At 47.8% G+C, this 25,599-nt stretch overlaps 3 protein-coding genes across 4 annotated transcripts; 2 read left to right on the top strand and 1 right to left on the bottom strand.

The window, feature by feature from the left end:
• The first annotated feature begins 4,061 nt into the window (after nt 1-4,061).
• LOC120661546 (rab GTPase-activating protein 22-like) lies at nt 4,062-9,787 on the top strand. The gene is made up of 11 exons (XM_039940440.1): nt 4,062-4,993; nt 5,530-5,625; nt 5,749-5,852; nt 7,340-7,602; nt 7,687-7,809; nt 7,892-7,980; nt 8,069-8,174; nt 8,275-8,372; nt 8,808-9,077; nt 9,201-9,284; nt 9,456-9,787. Exons 1-11 carry the CDS (start codon nt 4,892-4,894, stop codon nt 9,474-9,476), a joined length of 1,356 nt encoding a protein of 451 aa, XP_039796374.1. The 5' UTR covers nt 4,062-4,891; the 3' UTR covers nt 9,477-9,787.
• A 2,997-nt stretch (nt 9,788-12,784) lies between these two features.
• On the bottom strand, nt 12,785-14,969 carry LOC120658950 (COBRA-like protein 10). Its single transcript, XM_039937057.1, has one exon. The coding sequence runs from the start codon at nt 14,967-14,969 to the stop codon at nt 12,957-12,959; it is 2,013 nt and encodes a 670-aa protein (XP_039792991.1). The 3' UTR covers nt 12,785-12,956.
• Nucleotides 14,970-20,326: 5,357 nt separating this feature from the next.
• LOC120661547 (protein ACCELERATED CELL DEATH 6-like) lies at nt 20,327-24,222 on the top strand. Of its 2 annotated transcripts, none has more exons than XM_039940441.1 (3): nt 20,327-21,036; nt 22,744-23,276; nt 23,377-24,222. In XM_039940441.1, the coding sequence occupies exons 1-3, from the start codon at nt 20,328-20,330 to the stop codon at nt 24,109-24,111; spliced, it is 1,977 nt and encodes a 658-aa protein (XP_039796375.1). In that variant the 5' UTR covers nt 20,327; the 3' UTR covers nt 24,112-24,222. The 2 variants fall into 2 exon arrangements, with proteins under 2 accessions (XP_039796375.1, XP_039796377.1); XM_039940443.1 differs by having other exon boundaries at nt 23,386-24,222.
• Nucleotides 24,223-25,599: the final 1,377 nt, after the last annotated feature.

Below are 25,599 nucleotides of genomic sequence, written 5' to 3' on the forward strand. Positions count from 1 at the left end.
CTTTTCCTTTTTCCCATTTCTTTTTCCCCTTTTCTCTTTTTCCTTTTTATTTTCCTCCCTCCCTTCCCTCCTTCCTCTCTTCCTTCCCCGTCGCGCCTGCCCCGCGCCACCCCTCTCTCACTGCTCCCTCTCCGGCCTGCCCCGGCCCTCCCTGCCCGCGACGCCGCCACGCCACGCCCGCCCGCTCGCGCTCCACACACTCCGCGTGCGAACCCGCGCGCACCCGCACGCGCTCGCCGCACCGCGTCACACCGAGCGGCGCATGCTTGCCCGACTCGGCGCCGCCGCGCACGCACGTGCGCCCCTGCACCCCGGCCACCTCCACCACGCCACGCACCCCGCCCTGGCCGCGCACCACGCTGCGCCCGACCACTCCGGGCCGTACTCACGCACGCGCAGGCGCGGGCTCGCCACGCCGAGCCGCGACGCCGCCGCCCGAACGCGCACGCCGCCCCGGCCAGCCCGTACGCCGCACGCGCACCGCGTGCACCGCGCCGCGCGTCGAGCCGTACCCGCGCCGCTCGCTGAGCCCGCGTGCGTGCCCGACCACGACGCGCACCGCGCGTCGCTGCGCCTCCCCGCTGCAGTGCCAGCGCACGCGCTCGCCGCGGTCTCGCCGCCCGCGCCGCCCCACTCAACGCCGTGACACCCGCCGCTGGCACCCTGCTCGACCCGCACGCGCCCACGTGCGCCCGCAGCGCCGCCCGCCGTGCCCTGCCTGCCGCTCGCGTCACATCGCCTCGGCCCGCCCTCGCCTGCCGCGCCGCCGCATCCCGACACGGGCAAACGGTCGGAGCGCCATTAAGGCACCCCGCACCGCCCGCCGGCCCCCCTCACTGGCCACCGCCGCTGCACCGCACTAGCCCAGCTATAAAGGGACCCCGAGCTTCGCAGCCGCCTCACAACCGCCTCCGCCGCCTCCAGCCCGCTCCTCCCTAGCGCTAGCGCTGCCGCCACGCGCCACCAGAGCCGCCGCTGCCCGCTCCCGTCGCCCCGCCTCTGAGCGCGGCCCCAGCCCAAGGTGAGGCCAGGAATCGCACTCGCGCGCATCCCTGCCCCTTTCCCCCTCGCTTCCGGCCGCCGCGGTGGCCCAGAATGGCCGAATCGGCCGCCGCCGACGCCTCCGACCGCCTCCCCTGTTCCGCGTCGGGGGGGAAGGGGATGAGTGGCCCCTTTTGCTTTTAGGCCCCTCCTCCTATTCTATTAAAGTATTCTTTTTTTCAAAAACACCCCTCTGTTTTCCCTGTTTTGCAAACCAGCCCTCCGCTTATTTAAACTTAATAACAAATAGACCCCTGCACCTTCCTATTAGACCCAAATACTTTTAGAAATCATAAACAGGCCCCTGGTTCTCCCAAAATATTTACAAACAGGTCCCTAGACCCTTATTTGACCCCTAGTCGTGTACGCAACCCAATATTTCATGAACCTAACGACCTCTAATCAACCCGAAACTTTACCAAGTATCTCTTAACTCAGTTTCGGCCTTACCAATAAGAAACCACTCAAAAATGCCACTTCTATCTCCATATTTTATGTGTCCCCGATTCGAGCTCAACGATGAATCTTTGTATTGATTGGACGCTTGTTTGTGTGTGCTGTAGACCGCGGAGTGAACGAAGGGGAGCCCGTCAACGAGCAGTACTGCGAGCAAGGGAACGAGGATCAGTTCCACGACCCCGAGCCCGAAGGACAGGACCTCCCCGAAGGCTACGAAGACGGCAAGTTCAATCCCATCCTTTGATGCATGTTTCTATCCTAGTTTTTATAAACACAACCCCATGGCCTGTTTATAAAATTGCATATGTTTTGTTTGCTTAAAAACACGGTTGGATAGACACCCCTTGATTTGTTATAACCATTCCTTGACCACCTAGATTAATGTCTGATTCTATTTGGACATTAATCGCTGCTAGAACACTTAGGACCTCACACTCATTACAACTTGTTTTTATAAAGAAAAATGTGTGTGTGGGAAGGGATAAAATGTGGATTTTCGAAAGATGAGTATAGACGAGATGGACGGCACTTCTGTGTGATTTGCCGATTGGTGTGCTTGTGCCTGTGTGGCAGAGCAAGGAAGGGAGATATCCATCTTGTCGTGTCTAAGGACAGAGTTGGTGTGTCATCTCACCTAACTCCACTATCGTGCAAACCACTCGACCGTTGAATGGGCAACGGCGTAGCATAAATCCCACTAGTTGGTGTGGTAGCCATCAGGAGAGCTGAGAGCAACGGGTGACTGAGGAAAAGGGGTAAGCCCCGAGTGACTTATGCCTGGTTATACCTAAGTGAACGGTCAATGACCCCTTGGTGCATCCCGTGATGGCTAGTCAGGCTTAGCTATGGTGGGTAATGGCTATGTTGGGATCTACACCGACACGACGGTGTTCGAGTTGTGGTATCCTACTTGTGGGTAAAGTTGCACACCTCTGCAGAGTTAAGAATCTATTCGAATAGTCCGTGCCCACGGTATTGGGCGAGTTACGGTGTGGTCACATAACTAGTGTTTCTTTGGGATGGGCTGGTGTGAGTTGTTTTGGAATTGTTTCCAGCACTCGTGCCGTGTGCTACGACGGACGGGGAGTCCGGTAGCAGTTTTAAAACCTGAACTCCGTGTTAATGCAAAAACTGTTTTCTAAAAGGTTTTCTATTAAATAAACCCTGCATCAAAATTCAGCTTTCTGCAAATTAAACCGTAACATTACCCTTGATTTACCTATGCATTTTATTCTGTTATAACCCCCTCCGTGGGTGTGGTTGGACTTGCTGAGTACGTTTGTACTCACCCCACTCTTACTTTTTACAGAAGAAGACCCAGACTTCGTGCCAGATGACGCCGAGTAGGGTTAACGTTCTACACCCAACCTTGCCTGTGGTACCGGCCCTGTCAAGATGCCTCCGCTGTCACAGTACTCTGAGCCCGTGGTAGACCCTATGTGGTTTGCGGTCTGGTGTTACGTTGTAGCTTGGTTAATAATTATTATTATCTGTATCGAGTGTCCTCCAAGGTTTGTACGGTTTTGAACCATCTGATGTAATAAATGTGGCATCAGTCTCCTGGGACTGGTGCTTTGTATCACATTTAAATCTTCTCTTATGAGGGGACGCTTCAGAATGTGTGCGGCACATGCATGATGTATTAAATCTAGATAAAATAAAAAAACTAATTGCATAGTTTGCTTGTAAATTACGAGACGAATCTAATGAGCCTAATTAGATCATGGTTAGACACTAAATTACTACAGTAAATATGTGCTAATGATAAATAATTAGTCTTAATAAATTTGACTCGTAATTTAGATATCAGTTTTGTGATTAGTCTATATTTAATATTTAAAATGTGATTTTTTTTAAAAAAATTGACCTCAATTGACACAGACCACCTGTTCCCCAATGATGATTTTACAATCGAACGTGAGTACCCAATCTCACGGTCGATACCCACTCCGCGCGCCTTCTCCTTCACTCGCCCCTTTCTCCTTTCCCTCTTCCCCTTTATCTTCTTCCGTCTTCTTCCTCGGGAGGATCTGAGCCGGCACGCTCCAGCGGCTTGGGGGGGGGGGCGTTGGGAGGCCGCCGCCGCTCCGGTAGGATTTTCTTTTTCTTTTTTTTAATTTATTTTTTTATTCAAAAAATTTGTACCTGAGTTTTTTTATGTAAATTTTTTCCTTGAATTGTTTTCTGTTTATTTTATAAAACTTTTTTTCAATTTTTCTTGTATTTTTTCTACCTCTCCAAAAATTTCTTGAAATTTGTTTCTATCTTTTCGAATTTTTTCTTTTTTCTTTAAATTTTTTCTCTCTCTCTAATTTTTGTCTTAATTTTTTTAAACATTTTTTATCAAAAAATGACAAAAGTTTACTAAAAATAGAAAAAAATATCTGGTCTGAAGATCGACTGTTGACTTGTTGAGAACCATCCATACGATCGACCATAAATTAGCGGCGCCCCACCCGTTCTCTTTTCTCTCGTTGACTTGTCCCCCGACGACTATCCCAACGACATCCCTCATCTCGGCCGCCGCCGTCCCATCGGCCTCCGGCGAGCCTCTCTCTGTTTCCCTCCTCCCATTGCATCTCACGACTCCCCTCAGTTGCCTTTTTGGCATACCGCAGGCATCCCCAGCCGCCAGCAGCAGCGTTAGGGTTAGGCACGGTCGTGTGGCGCTTGCTGCTGCGGAACCTCCGGCACTTGCTGTTGCGCCGCCGCCTCCCCACCCGTGGTCGACCATGTCACTGGTCTTCCTCGCCTCCCCATCTCACTGTTGCTCCCATCCTCCGTTCCAAACGCAGCCACAAATCCAGCAAAGCACCACAGGCCATTCAAGCTAAAAAGCAAAGACTGACCCGTTAGTTAAAGCACTTAACGGCCCTAACTGCCGTACCTACCGACGAAATCTGGCGTTGGCGTCAAGGCGTGTAGCTGTCCATTCCCGACCATCCAAGAAGGGGGGCAAAGAATGCCCGGGGAAGCCGGCGAGCTGGCGGCCCCTGGCGGCAGCTTGGAACCGGTCGTCCTCCTCCTCCCACCCCTCCCTCCCCCCCGTCGCTCCCGACCTCCTCCTCCTAATTTAACCCCACCCGGCCTCCCCGGCTCCCGCCGAACCCGTCCCCCCTTAACCTCCCCTCCTCCTCCTGCGGTCTCCACTCCCAGGAGGCGGGCAGGAAGGAAGGCTGGTTCGAGGGGGGATCGGCTCCGGCTCCGCTCCGTCGCGCGCCATTCCGCTTGGTTCGGGTTGCTTCGGCCGTTTCTTGGGGTCAACCTTGGAAGGCCAATCGGTTGTTGGGGGGTCCTTCCTGAACCGCAAAGGTGGCACTGTCATTCCAAGCGTCTTCGTTGGATTTGACCTCTTCGCCTTGTGGCGTGCTGCCGTTGATTGAGCTCGAAGATGATGAAATGGGGGCTCAGCAGCGGCACGCCCGCGGATTCCTACTACGAGGTCCGGTCGGATTGCACGGACGATGTGCCCAAGAGCAAGTTCAAGATCAAGGTCTGGTTTTTGTCCCCCTTCATCCGTCTTTTCTTTTGTTATCAATCTGTTAATAAGTTAAATTAATTATTGTTTCGTGACCACACAACATTAGACTTAGGATCGGCAATACTGCTTGTTTATATTGGTTTGCAATGTTATCACCATCAAGCTTCATCTTTGTCTTAATACAATCTCATTTCCTTTCGAAGCTTCGTTAGCACCTAACAAATTAGCTCATGCAATACATTCAGTTCTGCCATTTTTTTTTGTAGCCAATTTTTTTGCTGCAGAAGTCCAGTTGCTCAGTTTATGAAATAGTTAGCTTTAGGTAAAATCAAAGACAGAGACTTGGTGCACGCTTACTTGCTCCTATTCCTATACCTTAGCTGCTTGAAATATTCATTGCATTTTTTACTTGGAGAAAAGGTGGCCTTTTAGAATGCCAGCAGAACTGTTGATGCTTAATGTCACTTTTGATTTTTGTCTACAAAGCACGGTCCTTTCTTGTTCTGAGCAATTCGATGGCAGGCTCTTGATTTTCTACTTCATTTCAGGCTGGCAAAACATTAAGTGCTCGGAAATGGCATGCTGCATTTAGTCCTGATGGCTGTCTGGATATTGCCTCAGTCCTAAGCCGGATACAAAGAGGAGTAAGATTTCTTATTTTTGGACTTCTTGTTTCTCAGTTTCATATATGCTCCTTATCCTACAGATGTCGAATTACGTTCTTTCAGTAACGTTTATACCAATCAATATGATCTATCTTCTTTTAGGGTGTGCATCCAACAGTCAGGGGGGAGGTTTGGGAATTCTTACTTGGCTGTTTCGATCCCAGAAGTACCTTCGATGAGAGGGAAGAGATCAGGCAAATACGCAGGTATTTACTTCCTTGTGGTTTGCTACGGTACACCTTTTACCTCTTAAGAGGTAAGAGGTTAGATAAATCTGGATCCTTGAATTTTGAAAGAGAAACTAATTAATTGAAATAAATTTACGGCAATTCAGTTCATCATGCATGCGGCCATGCAGGTGTCTGGCGAGTGGCGTGAGCGCCTCCTCTTCCTCCTCCAAAGTTGTTGGATCTACTGCACATTCGTGTTACAGTTTTTTTTCTAAAAAAGCGTACAACTAGATATGTGTTTTCGATGTTATCATTATGCATATTCACTTGTTTCTCAATTCCAATCAATTAGATCCATTGTGGTGATAGGTAACAGCAGAATAGCTATTTATTCAGAGTTATGACTTTGTTGCATTTTTGAAATGCTCCTATGCATCTTGGAGGCGGACACTAGCACGTATAAAACAGGCCTTGGCCAACTGTTGTTACCTGGCTAGTAAACTGCTGTAGGTGCAGCCTATTACTAGCATTTTGCAATGAAAAGCAACTGAAAGAATTGCCAAATGGTACACTAGAGCCCCTTGAACAAAAAAATGTTCCTAATAACAAACAAAAGATCAAACATATAGAAAACAAATTGTTACACTCCCAGATGTCCCATGACGAGATTGGCAAAAAAAAAAAAAAAATCAAACGGTGCATGCAATCTGCTCGTGGTTGTGTGACGTACCTGGAGAGGATAAAAAAATATTACACGCATGTCTCCATCTAATTCCCATGGCCAGCGCATCACGCGGTGGGAGAAAAACTAATCATGCATGCATGTTAGATCTAATTCTTTATTTTCTGATTTAAAATATCTAAAATAAATATTTAAATTATTACTTCTTAGGAGGTAATATGACATTAGATCAACGGTCCACAGTCACTTCGGTGTACCGTAGCAAAGCCCTACTTCCTTAGAAGAACATATGGGTCATTTCTTGTTTGATAGGCCTTTTTTTCTTTTGTTCTCCTTAAGAAATTTGTACGTATTTGCCACATTAAAGTTAAAGAGTGACAGTAATGCCTATCGATCACCAATTAAACGAGACGGGAAGAGGCAGACCGCCTCCCCGCATTTCACTTAGAAGGGAGCAGGGCTCGAACCCGGGTCTCCTGGCTGGGAGCGAACTCCACTAGCCAGCAGTCCGCGAGAGCGTCTGCATCACCAATTAAACAGTTGCCTTTTCCAAATAATTATTCCACATTTGACCATCATTTTCATTATTCCTTCCCATGTAAAGTTAATGTGATCCCTATGGTATATGCAAAGAAATAATTTTTAGTATCATCAGTAGTATTCAAGTTTTCTTACCCCTTTTGGGATGGCAAGCTTCAGTTTTTACTTAGTAATTGTTCTTCATCAGTTCCCTTTCCTCGATACCTCCATAATATTTTTTCTTACATTTTTTTATTTTTAGGAATAGAGAACCATCAATAAAACATGATGTTCATGAAATTTTCCCTTACAAATCACACAGGTTACAGTATGCCAGATGGAAGGAAGACTGTCGAGAGATGGATTCTCATGTTGGTAGCGGTAAAATTATCACATCACCACTTATCACTGAGGATGGCAGACCTATTAAGGATCCACTGGTTTTACTTGAGGCTACTGCCGACAAGGACAATTCAGAAGGTGCTCCAGCTACCAGCAGAAATAATGGAATTGAAATAGATGAAACTGCAGAGCGCATTACAGATAAGCAAATTATCGAGTGGAAGTTGACATTACATCAAATCGGTATGCTTTAACCTTTCTTTCTTTTTCTTTACTTCCTTGGACTTCTTTCTCCCTATTTTTGTTGACCTTTGAAAATCAATATAGGGCTTGATGTGCTACGCACTGATCGCACCATGGTATTCTATGAGAACAAAGAGAACCTTTCCAAATTATGGGATATTCTAGCTGTGTATGCATGGATTGACAAGGATGTCGGTTACTGTCAAGGTTAGCTACATCTGACATGCAGAGAAACTCATTTAGACGCCAAATAAGGTTACAGGTGTATTAATGTTTATACCTCAAACAGGAATGAGTGATTTGTGCTCACCAATGATAGTGCTACTCAATGACGAAGCAGATGCATTTTGGTGCTTTGAGAAATTGATGCGTAGATTGGTATGTCTTTCTTCTTGTAAATATTCTTGTGAAACTTTTCTTTCATCTTTAACATCATTCTAATTACTCTGATGTTTGAAATTTAAAGCGAGGAAATTTCAAATGCACAGATCAATCTGTGGGAGTAGCCAACCAACTTCAACACCTTGCGTCTATTATTCAGGTTCTTGACCCGAAGCTACATGACCATCTAGGTAAAAACAAAAAATTGGGTAGCAATGATTTTTTCAAAAGTCCATCTTCTTTAATCCAGGTTGGCCAACAGTTTTTAACAGTTTTGAGTCCTGAACTCAGAAACTCTCGGTGGAGGTGACTACCTTTTTGCGTTCCGTATGTTCATGGTGCTATTTCGGCGTGAAGTATCATTTGGAGACTCCTTATACCTGTGGGAGGTATGAAGCTACCATAGCAATACAATATTATGAACATATGCCGCATCAGATCATTGATTATGTCTTATGGTTCTTCCCAATTTGATCGACATGATTATAAGTCATACCTACCCCTTTGTGGAAACTGGAAAGTACTTCGAATAAGCATTCCATTCTTCTCTACATATTATATATAGTCATCAAACCAATGAACGCAATGCCATGCCTTCATTTGTTTGCATGGTTGTGTGTTTTGTGTACGCTTGCATTGTTGCACGAACATAACATTCTCGTGATATCTTATGGGTTGTAAGCACAGCTCCTGTTTGTTACCGATAGTTAATATTCTTTTCTTAAAGATAAGCATGCAGTGACACAGAGACCTATATATTATAAGCATACAAATGAGTCTATGTTAATTTTAACTCATGTTCTCTCTCTCAAACATGTCAACAGATGATGTGGGCTCTGGAATACGACCCTGACATATTCTTCGCCGCGTGTGAAGAACAAGGTGCAGTACACAAAAATAAAGTTTCTAAATCCAAACTTAGAGGGCTGCGTCATTTTGGCAAGTGGGATAAGGATAAGGAAAATACAAAGAATGGATCCGAGGATGGTGAAGATGGTCCGGTACCAATTTCAGTTTTCATGGTTGCAAGTGTTCTTAAAGAAAAGAGGGAAAAACTGTTACAAGAAGCTAGAGGACTGGATGATCTTATCAGGGTAAGAGGCACCTTTCCTTCCAAAATTTCATCATTCTTTCCATCTGGAGTTGGCAAATGACAACTTCAATCTATGCCTTTGTTTTGCATCCACAATGTAACTCGTACTTTTGTTTCCTTTCAGATATTGAATGATGTAAATGGGAACTTAGATGCTAAGAAGGCTTGCGCCGGAGCATTGAAACTTCACAAGAAATACTTGAAAAAGGTAAGGCTGTCATGTTAGCAGTCAAGTCAGTCAGTTTAAAAGTTGGCTAAACTTATTTTCCCAAAGCATGTCTATTTCAGAATGAGAAGGTCGTAACAAAGTGATAACATACGATGTCCAATAATTTTCTAGCATAACCGACTGAGTACGTTATTCTTGTTCATTTGACAGGTACAAGCAAAGAAACCTTGAAGGCGCCATAGAACATACCTCCCCAATGGGTTATTCTTACCATTTGAAAATACACGACCTTTTCCACACACAATTTTGAGTGAAGGTTCACAGGACACAGGTGGTAATCATCTGAACATGTCCTTGTATACACCGACCCTGATGTTACCGGGCTAGTGGGTTGAGTACAGGATGAGTGCAACCGGCTGTATGTATGTATGTAACGTTCTTTGTACTCCAGAATTTTGTTGTTTGTACAGACAGAAGGTAGCATGCCTTGCCTACATAATTATTTCAATACAAGTTGAAATGAGCAACACCTTTCTGCTGAACTCTGTTTCAAGAAAGTTCTGCCCATATTATGAGTTGTTACAGCGCATTTTTCTTTCCCTCGAAATACACATGAAAGTTGCGTATCATATTAAGGAAAATGGTTTACAACACGCACTGGCACAAAAAAAAAAGTTAAAAAAAACAAAAAAGATTGCAGATGTGCCACGGTCGAGAATCCTCTGCAATAGCAGTGACTTCCGCGCGTATGACTACAGTAATTTTCGTGTAATCTATCTATTGGAGAACCATTTCCTCTGTTAATTTCATTTCTTAAGGCCTTGGTCTGTCGCCTGCTTTGCTAAATAAAAAATGATGTCCCGCCTTACTCTTTGCTATGTACTAATCTCCTTGTTATGCAAAGGGGTCACTGATAATTTTGTAAGACAATCAAACATGCACCTACGAAAAAGACCATGTTATCCTTGTTCAGCCTTCGTCCGCTTAAGAACTGCTCTGGCACAATCATTTCATTTTCAAGTTTCGAACATTTTCGAGGTGCAATCTAATAACAAATTTTCAGGTAAACCAGATGTGCACGAGCATTGTTTTTTTTTTTGAGATTTGCACGAGCATTGTTATAACTGCATCTCGGAACTAAAACTAGACACTAAGGGTATCCTAAAATTTTACACCTAAAAACATCACATTAAATATTTGGACACATGCATAGAGTATTAAATAAAATCTATTTATAAAATTTTTTGCACGGATGGGTTGTAAGTAAATCGCGAGAAGAATATAATGAGCCTACTTAATCCATGATTTTGCAACAGTGATGCTACGATAACTATCTGCTAATTATGGATTAATTAGGCACATTAGATTCGTCTCGCGATTTACAACCCATCTGTGCAAAAAATTTTGTAAAAAATTTTATTTAATACTCCAAATTAGCATAATTCTCTTTCAAATTTTTTTAGCAAAATAATCAGAGCACACCCTAAACCTGTGCAACTGTAAGGGCGGCCGCTACGGGCCGATAGGCACTCTCTACGAGACTTCCACGTCAGCTTTTGTCTCACGTGGAGGGGAGAGGAACAGGTTTGACGTGGCTGGTAGTTTTGACACGGCTTATTACTGTAGCGGCTGATTTCCGTGAGAGGATATGTACTGTAGCGGCTGATACTGTAGCGGCTGATACTGTAGCAATACGCGTTGTATGGCTCGTCTACGTGTGGGAGCGAACACTGTATCCGATACACGGCTGGCGAACCAGCCAAAAAAGATAAGTGCATCCGAACAGAGCGTAAACGGCTGCCGCTGCGCCTGGCGAGAGCCGATACACGTTTTCCCATGCTGAGCGGGCCCCACACCATGTGCCCGGTCCTGCGCCCATCTGCCTTCTCCCACCATTTTCTCTCTGTTCGCTCTAGCACGCAGCAGGAACAAAATAAGAAACGGAAGAGCTGAGAGCATGAGACACCACTCAATCTGTAGCCGGACGATGTGGAGATGGAGCGCAGCTGCCGATCCTGCGCGCGCGGCGTGCCTCCGCGGCCAGAGTTCGCAGACAACGGTCATGATGGTGCGCACGGAGGAGCGTGCGTCGCCGAAGCTCTCGGACGACAACGCAAGGAAGCCGGACCTCACGGATGGGCGTCGGGATGCCGGAGCTTGTGGAGCATGGGCTCGGCTGTTGAAGCTCAAGGCCGTAGGAGAGTGCGAAGAGAGGCTTGGCCGCCGGAGCTTGCGCCCACCATGGCGCGTGGACGAGAGCGCGGCCACCGGAGCATGCAGTCGCCGGAGCGCGTGCATGGGCTCGTCACGAGAGAGAGGAGGAGCGCGTCCGACGCGGTGGCGGAGGTGCTGTGCCTGCAACATGCGAATGGGGAGGTACAGAGAGGAGATGGATGGATAGATGCTCTTGGGATGGGTCGGGGAAGACGAATCTGACATAGGGACCCACAGTATATTGGATAGTGTGCTGAAGATAGTTTGTTGGATGGGTCGCCGACTCGCCGTTTATGATTGAGTTGGCAGGTACACGTAGATATTATAGAGAGTAAGTGTCGATAACCTTTGCGGCTGCCCTAAGGTAGGCTGTAGGCACTCATGACACCTGGCAAGTTGACAGTTGACTTTCACAGAAATGCACCAAGTGTCCAAGTATGAAGTATCCTACTCAAGAACTGGTTTAATACCATTACGAATGTGAGCAACATTACTCAACCTTTTCTTTTGACATGTACGACGACATCTGAAAATGAGGTCAGCACTGCATGTTAGTTGCTCGAGCCTCCGCATCTCTCACATGTAGCACATGTCTCGTGATGAAAGTATTTTACCGGTTATTAATTGAAGGTACCAAGGCATCACTAAATTTAACTAGATTTTGCTATACATTCTGCTTTTCTTAAGAAATAAATTGTTCCGTCAAAAAATAATGCTGGGGTTGCGACAGGGACGTCGTCATCGGTCGTGGCGCCGGCGTGGGCGCACACCCAGTGGCGGATCCAAGAATGATTAAAGGAGGGGCTGATTTCTACTTTATCACCTTTTCTTTCTTCTTACTCCTCTTCTTTCTCCTTTTTTCTCAAAAAATGGAGAAGGGGCTCCATTGTTTTTTCGGATCTAGAGGGGTCTGGAGCCCCCTAGACCCGGCGCTGGATCCGTCCCTGCGCACACCTATTCCTGCCCACCGCCGGAGGCGCCTTCCCCTCGTCTTGTACTTTACACGGGGGCACGTTTCACGGCGGAGAGCGCCATCTGCCGGCGGAAATGGTTATGTTTGTTGCATAATGTGAACTAGCTAATTCTTAACAATATACTTAAGAATTTATAAGCTTGTGTACACCAAAGGAAAACTTAAATAAAAAATGGAAACCCAGTGGGCATAAACATTCAACGAATACCACAACCTTGAAATGTTACATGCCCTCCTCCCCTTACACATCAGCATTCCATATGACCCTGATAATGATGCAACAATTTCTTGCATCCAATCCAAACCTGCACGCTCATCTTCTCCAGCCTCCCACCCGAGCTTCACCTGTGTTTTAACTTGCAGTGTGCTTGTGTACTCCTGTGTAAAGTGCAGCAGCTCCTCCATTCATCTCTGAACTGACGAAGTGAAAACGGACCCGGCCGGCCCTCCAATTGGAATGTTCAGAAAATGCAGCACTGTAAGACATCAATTTCTCGACAAATAATTCCGGCCCGGCCCGCTCATCATAGGCGTACGGAATCCAGAAGCGCCACGGCCATCACCAGCGCCGCCGCCATGGCCAGCTGCCCGAGGCTCGGCGCCCCAGCCCGGCGGTGCGCGCTGGCCGCTTTGGGTATCCTGTCGGGGAGCGCGCACTCCTCGCCGTCGAAGTAGACCCTCTTGGGGAAGCCTTCCCCCTTGCCGATGTTGATGTTGGGCGCGTCCTTCCTCTTGAAGGAGATGACGGACTGCTGCTTCCCGGGCACCCTGGGGTCCGCCGCCGACTTGCCGTCGGTGATGGGCTCCAGGTAGGTGAGCCCCGGGAGGCCCTGCATGAAGATGGTGTTGTTGAAGGGGGCGTCCATCCTGGTGCCGTTGAAGGAGTAGACGTTCTCGTAGCCGCTGTAGTGGTCGCCCATGGTGACGGCGGCGAACCAGTCCTTGAACGTGTAGTCCTGCCAGTTGAAGATGGTCATGCGCGCGGACCAGCCGGACTTGTAGTTGTTGATGACGTGCCAGTTGATGCTGAGGCCGCAGGTGTCGGCGCAGGGCATGGGGTTGGGCACGCGCCAGTGCTTGATCCTGGCCCAGGCCCGGGCCTTGGCCGTCCGGTTCTCGAAGGGGACGAGCAGCGCCTCGGGCGGCAGCAGCATGGCGCGCGCGTCCGGGTCGCACGTCGCCGTGTCGCCGCCGCAGCCGCAGGCGCAGGTGTTGCAGGGCACCACCGAGTCGTTGTAGAAGGCGGAGAAGGAGACGCAGCACTTGGAGGCGCGCTTCTTGGGGCGGGTGATGTTGCAGGCCACCTGCCACGACGCCACGGCGGGGGTGGAGGACAGGAGCCCCGTCGGGTCCGGGAACTCCTGGGGGCTCACCCGGATGGGCTGCCCGCACGTGTACTGCGGGTTCAGCTTGCCGGAGATCTTCCAGCTCTGCGGCGGGTACAGCGCCGTGCGGTTCAGGTCCGGCGGCATCTTGAACACCTGCATCTGAAACATGGCGCGCGACTTGGACGGGTCCATGGTCGGCGGCAGCAGGGTGCCGTTCTTGCAGCAGTAGGGCACGTTCCCGACGGCGGCGTCCTTCTCCCGCTCCGGCGGCAGGTCCACGATGACGGGGCGCTTCTCGCAGTTTTGGACGGGGGTGAAGTCGAGGTCCTTGTAGTAGCCGGCGGCGGGGCTGTAGATGCAGGCGGGGCCCTCCTTGAGCAGCGTGTAGGCGCCCTTCATGCTGTAGATGAACTCGCCGCGCTTCCACTCCCAGGTGAGGTTCCAGTTGTCCAGCCGGCTGATGGGGCTCCAGTTGTCGATGGTCACCTGCACCTGGTAGTTGTTGGTGGTGGCCTGCAGCACGTCGTAGGCGAAGGTCAGGTCGCCCTTCTGCCGGGCCTGGTACCGCGTGCTGTTGGCCTTCTTGGCCTTGAACTTGCGGTCCTTGACGCAGCACGCGTACATGACGCTGCCCTTGCGGCTGGGCGCCGGGCACCGGAAGCCGGCCGGGTTGGTGAGCTTGATGGTCTTGGGCATGGGCGTGCCGGGGTCCTTGACGCCGAACTGGGTGCCGGTGATCTCGATCTTGCTCTCGATCAGCGACGTCTCGCCGGCGGTCTCGATGGAGTTGAGGAGGTCGGCCATCGGGTACCCCGCGAAGGTGACGCCGCCGGAGGCGTTGGCGGGGAAGTCGGAGCCGTCGAGGAGCACGGCGCCGCCGACGGACACGAGGATCTCCTTGTGCTGGAACCCCACGAACAGCTGCCACGCCTTGAGGTCCTCGGTCATGGTGTTGAGCACCGTCGCCGTCGCCTTGAACGCGTACGGCTGCGCCGTCGCGTTCTTCAGGTGCGGGTACTCCTTGGTGCGTTCCATGAACGTGTAGGACAGGAACACGCCGTTGCACGACTCCTGCGCCTTGTACTGCGGCTTCTTCTTCTCGTCCTCCTCGTCGCCGCCGTAGTCCTGCGCCGCGGCGGCGGCGACCACGGCGAGCAGCGTCACCGCCAGGAGCTCCCACCGCCGCCGGAGCGGCTTCGGCGCCGCCATGGCCTGCTCAACTCGACGATCGGCGATGGCAGCAAGCAAATGATGACGGATCGGACCGTCGGAGGCGAGAAGCTAGGCGGCTCCGATCCCTCGCTCGCTCGATCGACGGGCCGGGGGAGGCCTGGGCCAGGCGTGGTGGGAAGCAAATGCGTTCCAACGGAGGAGGAGGCGCAACAAGGTATAATTAGGCATGCAGGTGTTTGTGCGAGCTTGCTAAATTTGAGGAGGTGAGGTTCTCGAGCTCGTGCGCTGCTCCCGCTGATGGTTGCCACCGCCTGCGGTTGGGTTGCGTTGTCTGCTTGAGGAAGACGGGAGACCCAGTCTGCCAGTCAGATGGCCGCATTTGGACGCCGCCGGGATTGGCGCGGGAACGTCAACCCGTTGTGACGGGCAGGCCGTGCGCGCGCCAAGCTTCTGAAGTTCTGATACGAATCTTGTGGCCAAAGCTGGAGACCACCACACAATGCAACTATGCAAGTGCGTATGCAAAATTCCTTGTCCTGTGAAAATGTGTTTCGTCTCCTACTAGAAAGGTCCGCGCGGGGCTTGTATTTCGCATTATAGATGTTTAGTTCATGCGGACTTTAGATCGCGCATATAACAATTACAGTATATTTTGAATTTTTTATTATCGTGACGCTATCATTTAAGTAGTTTATTATTTTAGGTATTGAAATGGGTATAATTTTTTTTTGCTATATTTATTATGGTGAAAGAAGGGGGGAAATTATTTATTAGGCAGGGCAGACCACAGTTAGGCGGAAAGCGTAATATATTTGTGAAATGATGAGATTTGAACTTGTAATCATGTGGCAATCAATAGATGATATTTTTCAATAAAGTAGTGGTTATATTAAAATGTATCGCGTTATTGTGGAGATAGCATGAGAAGTTATAGAAGAACGGTTGTATGATATTATATTTTTAGCAAAATAGGATCGTATATTGAATAAATAAAACGCTTTGAATTTACAATATTGTTGGGTAGAGAAGCTTTATTTTTTAAAATTTTGAGCAACTTTTGTATTGAGTATTTTTTTAATTTGAAGATATTTTGGTATCCAAATTGTGGGTAGACGGATCATATGTAAACATTTGTACAAATTAATTGCGAAAGTGTTTTGAATTTTAAAATTTTCTCTACAATAAAATTATAGTTTCCATTTCTTTAATCAACTTTATGTTGAACAACTTTTGATTTTGATGCGTTGTGGTTGGACTGCAGGTTGATTTTAAAAAAAGTTGTGGATTTTTTTGTGGAAAGAAAGGAAACAGAAGTGCAAGTTGATTTGGCTAAAGGTTAAAATTATTTTGCAAAATCACCGTACGATGTCTGGCCGATCCGACGATTGGGAACAGCCCGCAACGTGACCACGTTGGGCTCCCCTCTTTTGGTGCAGCGATCGTGTATGTAGATAGATAGATAGATTTCAGATGGCATTTTAATGAATTTTGGTCCTTGTTGGCGGTGAACGGAAGTGTCTAGCTTGGTGGCGGGTGTTAATCACCACGTATGTAACTATGTAAGCACAAAAAAAGAGAGGAAATATTACATTGGTTTTTGTGACCCAACTTTGCGTTGTATGATGGGCCGAGCCCAGCCGGCAGAATTTTATTCGTGGGCCACACTAAGAGCGTCTTAGCCTAACACCTTAAGTAGGCGCTACTGCCAACTCTCTTTGTTAGCGGAAGCAGACAAAGCATCGCCCGTCCGGACACTGATGTTTCAGACGGGGCACGAGCCACAGGGGGCGTCACAACTCACAAGTCGGGAGGAGACAAGGTCGAAAACCTCACGCGCACCTTTCTGTAGGGCGGATTCAAGACACCACAAGTAGAATTCGTTGTCAGCGGCGTGCTTTTAGTTTTTCTTACACCCTGTTCTGCTGTTCTGTTCCAGCACCCGTCAGCAATAATTTCGTTTCCCAATATTTCAGCATCAGCCTCCAGCACCAGCCAGCCAACAATAATTTCGTCTCACAACATTTCAGCATCAACCTCCAGAACAGGTGTTAGTTTGCGGCCGGCTCGGCTCGCCTGCGCGGTTGGGGCCAGATGCAGGCAGGCAGCACGAACCGACGCCAACAAGCTTGGTGGTGCCTGGTGCGAAACCGACGTCGCCAACGGCTGGGCGGGCGGCTGGCACGTGGTAATGCCGGCACGGCGCTTTGGCGACAGGCTACTGCTGTTTCACGCTACGGGAGCTGCGTCCGCTGGAACCCGCTGTAAACGTGCGCCGGGGGGGGGGGGGGGGGGGGGGCTCGTGCACTCGTACCGTCTCTCCCCGGTCGATCCGGGTGCCGCGGCCGGCCGGCATCATGGCCATCGAGGACCGGAAAAGCACGCACGACAGCCGTCCCTTTTGCGGCGTCGCCGCGTGCCCCACCACCCACGGCCTCCACCACCCTCGCCCCGTCGCCGCCAGGCCCAGGTGGAGTGGAGACGGGTGGTTACCGCGCGCGTGCGGAGAACAAAACAACGTGGCGTCCCGCTGTATCCGAGCTTAAAGTATGGCCGTGCGTCGCTGTCCGTCCGCGATCCGGGCTCCCAGCGGCCGTGTTCTTGTTCTTGTGGACCCGAAATGCGATTCCACCTCCACCTCCACGTGTATTGTACACTGGTCCAAAAACAAGTGTCCTGTATATATGCATGGGCTCTCTCTGTTTGTGCTATCGTGACGAGGAATCGTATATCTATTATCGCTGATGACTGTTGGTGTAACGAATATGGACTCATTTAGACCATTTCGAGTGATTTTAGTGATCGAGTGACAACGCAATCAATGGGACTAACGAGTTTGCAAGATCGTATCTGTAGGATTCTTTAGATCCCTTGGATAGAGTCCAAGCAATATCCGAGATGTCCAATGCACCGTTGAGACGTCCAATGCACCGTCGAGACGAGACGTCCAACACACCGTCGAGACGAGGTGTCCAACCCACCGTAAAGATATCAAGTCACAGTGAAAAAGCAGAGACGAGGTGTCCAAATGACCGCTGCGACAAGTTGGACAAGTGCAATAAGAAAACAGGAAAAACAGAGCGAGCTTGGATAATCCGACACCCCCATGGTCGGACTATACGACCAATGAAGTCAGATGATCCGACGCAAGAAAAGCACTGTCGGACTAATGGTCGGGTCATCCTTCAGAGCGCTTGTTTGGCAGGCTTCAGAATTTCCTTAAAGGTCGGATGATCCGACGTGAGGGATTAGGAGCGTCGGAGTAATGGTCGGATCAATGATCAGAGACATTGTCTTGGAATTCAAATCAAGCCTTCAACACCGGATGATCCGACGTGTTATTCAAATAGCGTCGGACTAATGTGTCGGACAAATGACGTCAGCAAGTGGCTTGAAACTCAACGGCTACCGTGAAGATGACAGTGGGGTCGGATGATCCGACGCCCTTCTCAGAGCACCGTCGGATTATCCGACGCCTACGCAGAAAAAACGGTAACGGCTCCCAACGGCTAGTTCAAGTTGGAAGGCTATATATATGGGCTTCCCTGGTTATTTGGATCTTACTGGAGTTCAGAGAAGTCCCACACATATTCAAGAACACCTCCAAGCCAATCCAAATGCTTGGTGATCAAATCCTTAGGTTTAGCACATCCTTGTAAGTGAGAGTGTTAGTATAGCTTAAATTTGAGTGTGAGAGTAAGATTGTGTACCTTGTGTGCTGTGCTTGAGAGCTGCTCAAGCTTGTACTCGGTGTGCCGGCATCCTTGAAGTCTTGGTGGCTCGCCGGCAACGTCATCGACCCTCCGGTTTGGTGTGGAGCGGCGACGACACTCTTTGTGCGAGAGACATGGAGACCCCCATCCTTAGTGGAGAAGCTCGTTAGTGGAATCCGAGACTAAGGTGACCGTGATTGTATTCACGGAAGAGACTTGGTGGCCGAGAAGCAATACTCTTTGTGAGTACTTCAACAACGTGATGTAGATGTGTCTTTGTGGCTAACCGAACCACGAGATAAATCCTCGTATTAAAGAGTTTGATTTCTCTCATCTTTTCTTTAAGCTTCTGCATTTACTTATTGCAATCTTATGTGCTTTTATTTTCATAGAGTAGAATATTGATAGGATTGGCTATAAATTGCATAACTCTTTTGGGATGAGAGTTTTTACACTAGAAGAACACTAGTTGCACATCTATATAGTATGTCTTAGTTTAATTTATGTGTAAATAGTTAGAGTTTAAGATTAAGGTTTTTTAGTTTGTCTAATTCACTTTTTTTTAGGCTACGAGCACCCGATTCGTTACAGTTGGACACGGCTCCAACTGAATATTATTTCTGTTAGGGATGAGCAGAACGCGTGTCCAACACTGTTGGAATCGTATATCTAGCGTCCTGCTAGCTAGCAACAGTGGTATGCTACGGACACGGAGTATATGTCGCTTCGATCTCCACTTCCCAAAAGCACATTCTCCGGCTTTATATTCTTTTAATCGGAAAAGACATGTTCCTCCAGGACCCTCTGTACTGCTAGAAAACGTACACTCTGTTCGGCTAACAGCATGAATAATATAGAGTTAATAGAATAAATAGTATTTTGTGAGAGGAAATAAGCCGAGACAAATCGAAATAAGCCGAGACGAGATAAGCCGAACAACCTCGTAATTTGATCCCACCACGGTCGAATACACAACACTATTTTATTTCAAAAAAAAATATCCACCACTACTATGCATTCTAAATTACAAGTTATTATAGTTTTTTCTAGATATATATATATATATATATATATTTTGCTTACTATATCTAGATACATAAATATATCTGAAAAATCAAAACAAAAATCTTACTTTGGCACTAAATATTAAATTAAATCGGCAATCACTTGGGCACAATGCAGTCCTCCTGCTTAATCTTCCAAAAAAACTTGGGCAGAATGATGAGGCTTCATCCAAAGGCAAAGGATGGCGGGGATCATAGGCCCGGAACTGGCGACCTATCACCATCTGCTACTCTGCTCTGTTCCAAATAAAAAAGAAGTTAAAAGAAGCATATTGAGAAAAAAAGTTTCTTCTAATTGAAATGAGTTCTTGAGTTGGCATAGGTGTTTGTATGTTTTTATATTTATTAGTAAGTTTTTCTCAATGGTACTTGATGGTAATTTCATCAGTATTAAGATATGCAGTTCTAGTATCTCGAGTGCATTTATAGGGATATGAAGTGTGTACATTGCATCTATGTTTTGAAAAAAAAAAACAGATGACGAAATTTGACCCTCAACATGATTATAAACGTAATCGAGGGGCTAACAACAAATAGACCCATGCGTTGCGCTTCACAATTCACATCAAGTTCGAAGTATAAAGCAAGTCATCAGTCATCAGTGGCATAATGGCCTCATGATGGCCTCGCCGGAGGCATCGCCGCCGTCCACGCCCACCACCACGGCGTCCCCCTGCCCGACCCCGCGCCCGCTGGCTGCTACCGCGCCGCCGACCATGGGCCCCGCGCTGCTCCGCGCCGCGCGCAGCGGCGACGAGCGGCGGCTCGTCAAGGCGCTCCTGGCGGACCCGGCCGCCCCCGACCTCGAGTCCGCCTGCACGGCCGGAGGGAACACGCTCCTCCACGTGGCGGCCGCGGGCGGGCACGCCGACCTCGCGTCGCTCCTCCTCCGCCGCGCCCCGCGCCTCCTCGCCGCGCGCAACGCCGCGCTCGACACCCCGCTCCACCTCGCGGCCCGCGCCGGGGCGCACAAGGTCGTCGCGCTCCTTGTCGCCTCCTCCACCGCGTCCTCCCCGGCGTCCTCCCTGCGCGCCCTCACCCGGGCCACGAACAGGCGCGGGGAGACGGCGCTGCACGACGCCGTGCGGGGCGGCCACGAGGCCGCGGCGCGCGCGCTCGCCGCCGCAGACCAGGGGCTCGTGGGGCTGTGCGGCGGCGCCGGGGAGTCGCCGTTCTTCATGGCGGCGGCGACCGGGTCCCTGGCGATGGTGCGCGTGCTCTTGAGGACATATAGAAGTGCTGAGGAGGAAGAGGAGGTGCCCGTACTAGGTTCTAGCACGGGACCGGGAGGCCGAACGGTGATGCATGCCGCCGTGCTAACGAGCATAGGTGAGTTCCTCCTGAGTAGTACTAGTTTATGTTGGTCTGTTTGTGCCGAGTTAATGAGCAATTTGGAGTGCATTTAAGATCTAGGTGGTTAGATTTAGCTATGCTAGTGTGTTAATTGGGGATTGAGGTACTGCTGGAAACTTGCTCAAAATCTGGAAATGCTTCTTTGGACAGAATTATTGAACTATCTGTGGTTGGATTCATGGATTGAATTGATTTTAGCAGTTCGGATGTTTCTTCTTTGTTTCAAAGAAAGGATGCACCTTTTTGTAAAGCTAGTGGATGGAGTATGAGTGGAATGATTGAATTTTCTGTTTGATGTGATGATTCACGTTCACTTTATCAAGCTAGTGATAGGGATTTTGGTTAGGGTTGTCTTGGCAGCACACCAGCACAGGTTATCAAACAGGTTTTGGCACGAATGCCTCTGGTTAATAATGAATTTTGCGTGGGCACTGGGCAGTCATCAAATGGCCAGGGTGACATATTTGTATATTACTCCTACTGTCCTGCATGTGAATCATGAGGTAGAAGATAAAGAAGGGACACCTGTGAAAAAATCTTGTTGAAAAGGATATGCAAGCATGGGCGGACATATGCCTAAGTGGTATATTTTGGGCAGTTCTATTATTTTTTTTAATTCTCGTTATTTGCTCAAGGACTGAGGAGTTGACAGGACGACAAAAGCAATATAACTTTTTACCTACTGGTTGTGTCGAAATTACTCACAATGGATTAAATTAAGGTGTTATGACATCATTATGCCATTTGGCTTCAAAATCCAAAAAGAAATCATTGCGTAAATCTCGAAGTTCCTCTAGTTACTATCTACATTCGATTATGAGGCATGGGTATAACTGTACTTATTTTCCTTTTGGGAAAAAGGAAAATAAATAAGTGCCTATCCAATATTATTTATGACATTTAATAGTTATTTTATACTTCCTTTTTACAGAGGTCTATCCAATATTATTTTTTTAATAATTTCCTGTCCAGTATTATTAAAATCTCTCTACAAGCAAGGAAGATTCTTGAATTTGTCTCCTGTCACATGATATTCGGCCCCATATAGTTGATGGGCAATTTGCACATTGCCACAAATGCTTCAGTTCTTGCCTGTGAGTAATTGCAAATTTGGTCAAATCAAATATGGACTAGGAGGATCATCATTTACGACATTGAATAAACCATAGCAATAATACATATCTTCTAATTGTGACAACTTTGGCATAGGGCACAGCATCTTATCTGGCTTATCAATTGCTGCATCAACTGTTCTCATGAAATGTTAATTAGGTTAAAATTCAATGTTATCAATGGTGCCGAGTGAGAAATGACGTTGGAGATAGAATTTTGTTGGATATGCATCTAGAGAGTTAGAAAATATGCCCCCACTGTGCTTTGGTGGAATTTGTTGGACTTGACATCCTAGCACATCTTCCAGTTGAGTTCACTGTCAGACATTCTTCTGTGCTTCTTTTTGATGAGATATGTTAGATAAACTTTTGCCCTCAAGTGATAAATGAGGTCCTAAAAGCTGTTTAGAAGGACTCCAGAGCAAGGGCCTTCCTTTTCAAGACCATGGGGAGTGCATATATCTTTGATTTTTAGAGTGATAGTGTTAGGTTTTAAACTTTTTCTGTACTATGAACCGTATTATGTAAAATTTATGCACTTTCTATATTCACTGAAGTTCTTTCATAACAGAAATGACACAGGAATTGCTGCAGTGGAACCCAGCTCTTGTGAAAGAAGTTGACGAGTCAGGCAGTACTCCTCTTCACTATGTTGCATCTGTTGGAAATGTTTCCGCAATGAAGCTCTTATTGCGCCATGACACTTCTCCAGCATATAGCTCGGATTCAAATGGTTTATTTCCTGTACATATTGCTGCTAAAATGGGGTATGGTCAACTCATATACGAGCTCTGTAGATTCTGCCCAGATTGTGATGAATTGCTCGACAGTAGAGGAAGAAATTTCCTACATATTGCTATTGAGCATAAGAAATGGAAAGTTGTTTGGCGTTTCTCTGGAACTGCAGAGCTTGTAAGAATGGCGAATGTCATGGATTCTGAAGGCAACACACCCCTGCATCTTGCTGTCAAGAATGCAGACCAGATGATAGTGAGCCTTCTAATGGCAACAAAAGGTGTACTGCCAAATATAGTGAACAACCAGGGCCTCACTGCCTTAGATCTTGCGATACTGGCAACTGACAAAGGCATAAGTTATACACTGGTAAGCTTCACCTAATCACCCAAGACTGCATTCTATTAAAATTTGTTTCAATTAAACTTGTATCATTTGCTTTCCTGAAAGGTTGATTTTCTTCTGGTAGAATCCACAGGTCATCATTCTCCGCTGTTTGGCATGGACTGGAGCTGTTCTCAGTCCTCGTCGCCTTGATCATTTCATTGATGAGTTTGGCATTGGGAAAACTTCTGGAAACGAGCTAAAGAAATTTACCAACATTGCACAGAATTTGATTGTTGGTTCTGTGCTTGTCTCAACAGTCACATTTGCAGCAGTTTTCACTCTGCCCGGTGGCTACATATCAGATGGACATCCACATGCTGGCGCACCAATTTTGTCACACAGATATACCTTCAAGGCGTTCGTGATGGCAAACACTCTTGCATTTGTTGGCTCCACGCTGTCCACCATTTGGCTCACATACGCTGGGTCAGAACACGTTCATCCTCTGCTTCGTGCAATCTACATGTTCCTCTCTGTAATTTCGATGGAGCAGGCAACGAGGAGTATGGTTATAGGATTCGCATTGGGCGCATATGTTGTTTTGAGCCCTGTCAGCGAGCGGATAGCCATTGTGGTCTGCATGTCTACCTTCATGACCCTATTGCTCCGCAATCCATCCAGTTGGCAGCTATGGTTCTTGTTTATGCCGATAAAGCAGCGACTAGGCTGGAGAGGAGCTTTCAAGACCCACTTGCCACAGGAAACAAGGAGCCGTCTTACAATTGGTGTTGGCTCCAATTTTGCTTGTCTATTCTTTCGTAGGATGCTTGGTATGGTATTTACTTACAGTTTCATCTTTCTGCTGGCATTGCTATGATGGGAACTACAATAGTGTGCCTCGGTGTAACATTCACTTTCCTTCAAAGAGTTGCATGTTTTGTATATAAAACTTGCTCAAGCTGCACAAAGTGCTCGCCTTTTCCCCGAAGTCACTGATTCTAACTTCTGATCGACAGGAAAAATAGACCTTCTGTCTGACAGTAGCCTAAAGCTGATGCCCATGTCTCAATACTTGAATGACTGGATTAGATGGTCGAAGCCAATATTATATTGGTGTATTAGGCTTCTTGCACCATGATTGGTTCAGCTGTAAGAATTTTGGATTTGAAGTTGACTGCAACCTCGCACGCTTTTGAAGCTGCTTGTGTAGGAATAGGACCTCCAAGGTACTTCAAAGCGTTACTTTGGACTACGAATGCCAGGTAATTCAAAGTGTTGGGGATCGCCATCCTGGAGGACGGAAGCCCCGCGAAGGTAGAAAACCTGGAGGTCACGAAGGTGGCCGAAGGTTAGCCCCGACACCCAAAGGTGGCGGCAAAGTCCCGAAGATCAACAGCAGCACCCGAAGGTAGCGGTGATGATCTGAAGGTCGGCCACGATGCCCGAAGGTAGTGGTGATGATCCGAAGGTTGGCCACGACGCCCGAAGGTGGTGGTGAAGATCCGAAAGTCTACAGCGGCCCCCGAAGGTCACTCGAAGCTCTAAGGTAGCTTCGAGGTAGTGTAAGGGTTACGATTCGGTATAGGTAGGCAAATTGTACACTCTTAGAGCATCTCCAAGAGTTTGCCATATTTTATTTGGTATATCTTGTGTTTTGCCAACTTCTAAAAAGATATGCCAAGTAAAAAAAACTTATCTCCAACAGTTTGGCATAATTCACTTGCCAAATTCAGATCTAACTTACATCAGGAACCCTGAGAGAGAAACAAAATTATATTTATGCCCTTCCACCTCTTGAAAACTTAAATCAGGAACCATTCTCTGTTATTTATTTCTTTTTTCACCCTCCCACCTGACTAGAAACCACGATGCCAACCGCGCGCCGCGCGCGTATATTTACGCGCTGGAGGCTGGTTTTTCCCAAGTTGCCAAAAATTGCCAAGTCTTTTGCCAAACTGTTGGAGGAGTATTTTTAATGTTTTTGCCAAAAATCAAAGATGGCAACTCGATTTGCCAAACTGCTAGAGATGCTTTTACCTGCGAGAAAAGACCCTTCGCCCAGAATATTCGATGAATATTCATTACTAGAAAAAAAGGCATTCGTCCACCTCTGGTTAGTACCGGTTGCTTTAAACCCGGTATTAGTGCCAATTTAGTACCGGTTCTATAGCACAGTGCCTTCCGGTGCCATTTAATATCGGTTTTCAACATCACCCGGTACTAAATGCCACCAGTACCTGTTGGTGTTATGACTCGGTACTAAATAACTTCTAAGGGCCCCAGCCATTTAGTACCGGGCCATAACACCACCCGGTACTAGGTAGTGTTATGGCCCGATACTAAATGATCATGACCGGTACTAAAT

The sequence above is a fragment of the Panicum virgatum genome, chromosome 2N (assembly GCF_016808335.1).
Source record: "Panicum virgatum strain AP13 chromosome 2N, P.virgatum_v5, whole genome shotgun sequence".
NCBI lineage: Eukaryota > Viridiplantae > Streptophyta > Magnoliopsida > Poales > Poaceae > Panicum > Panicum virgatum.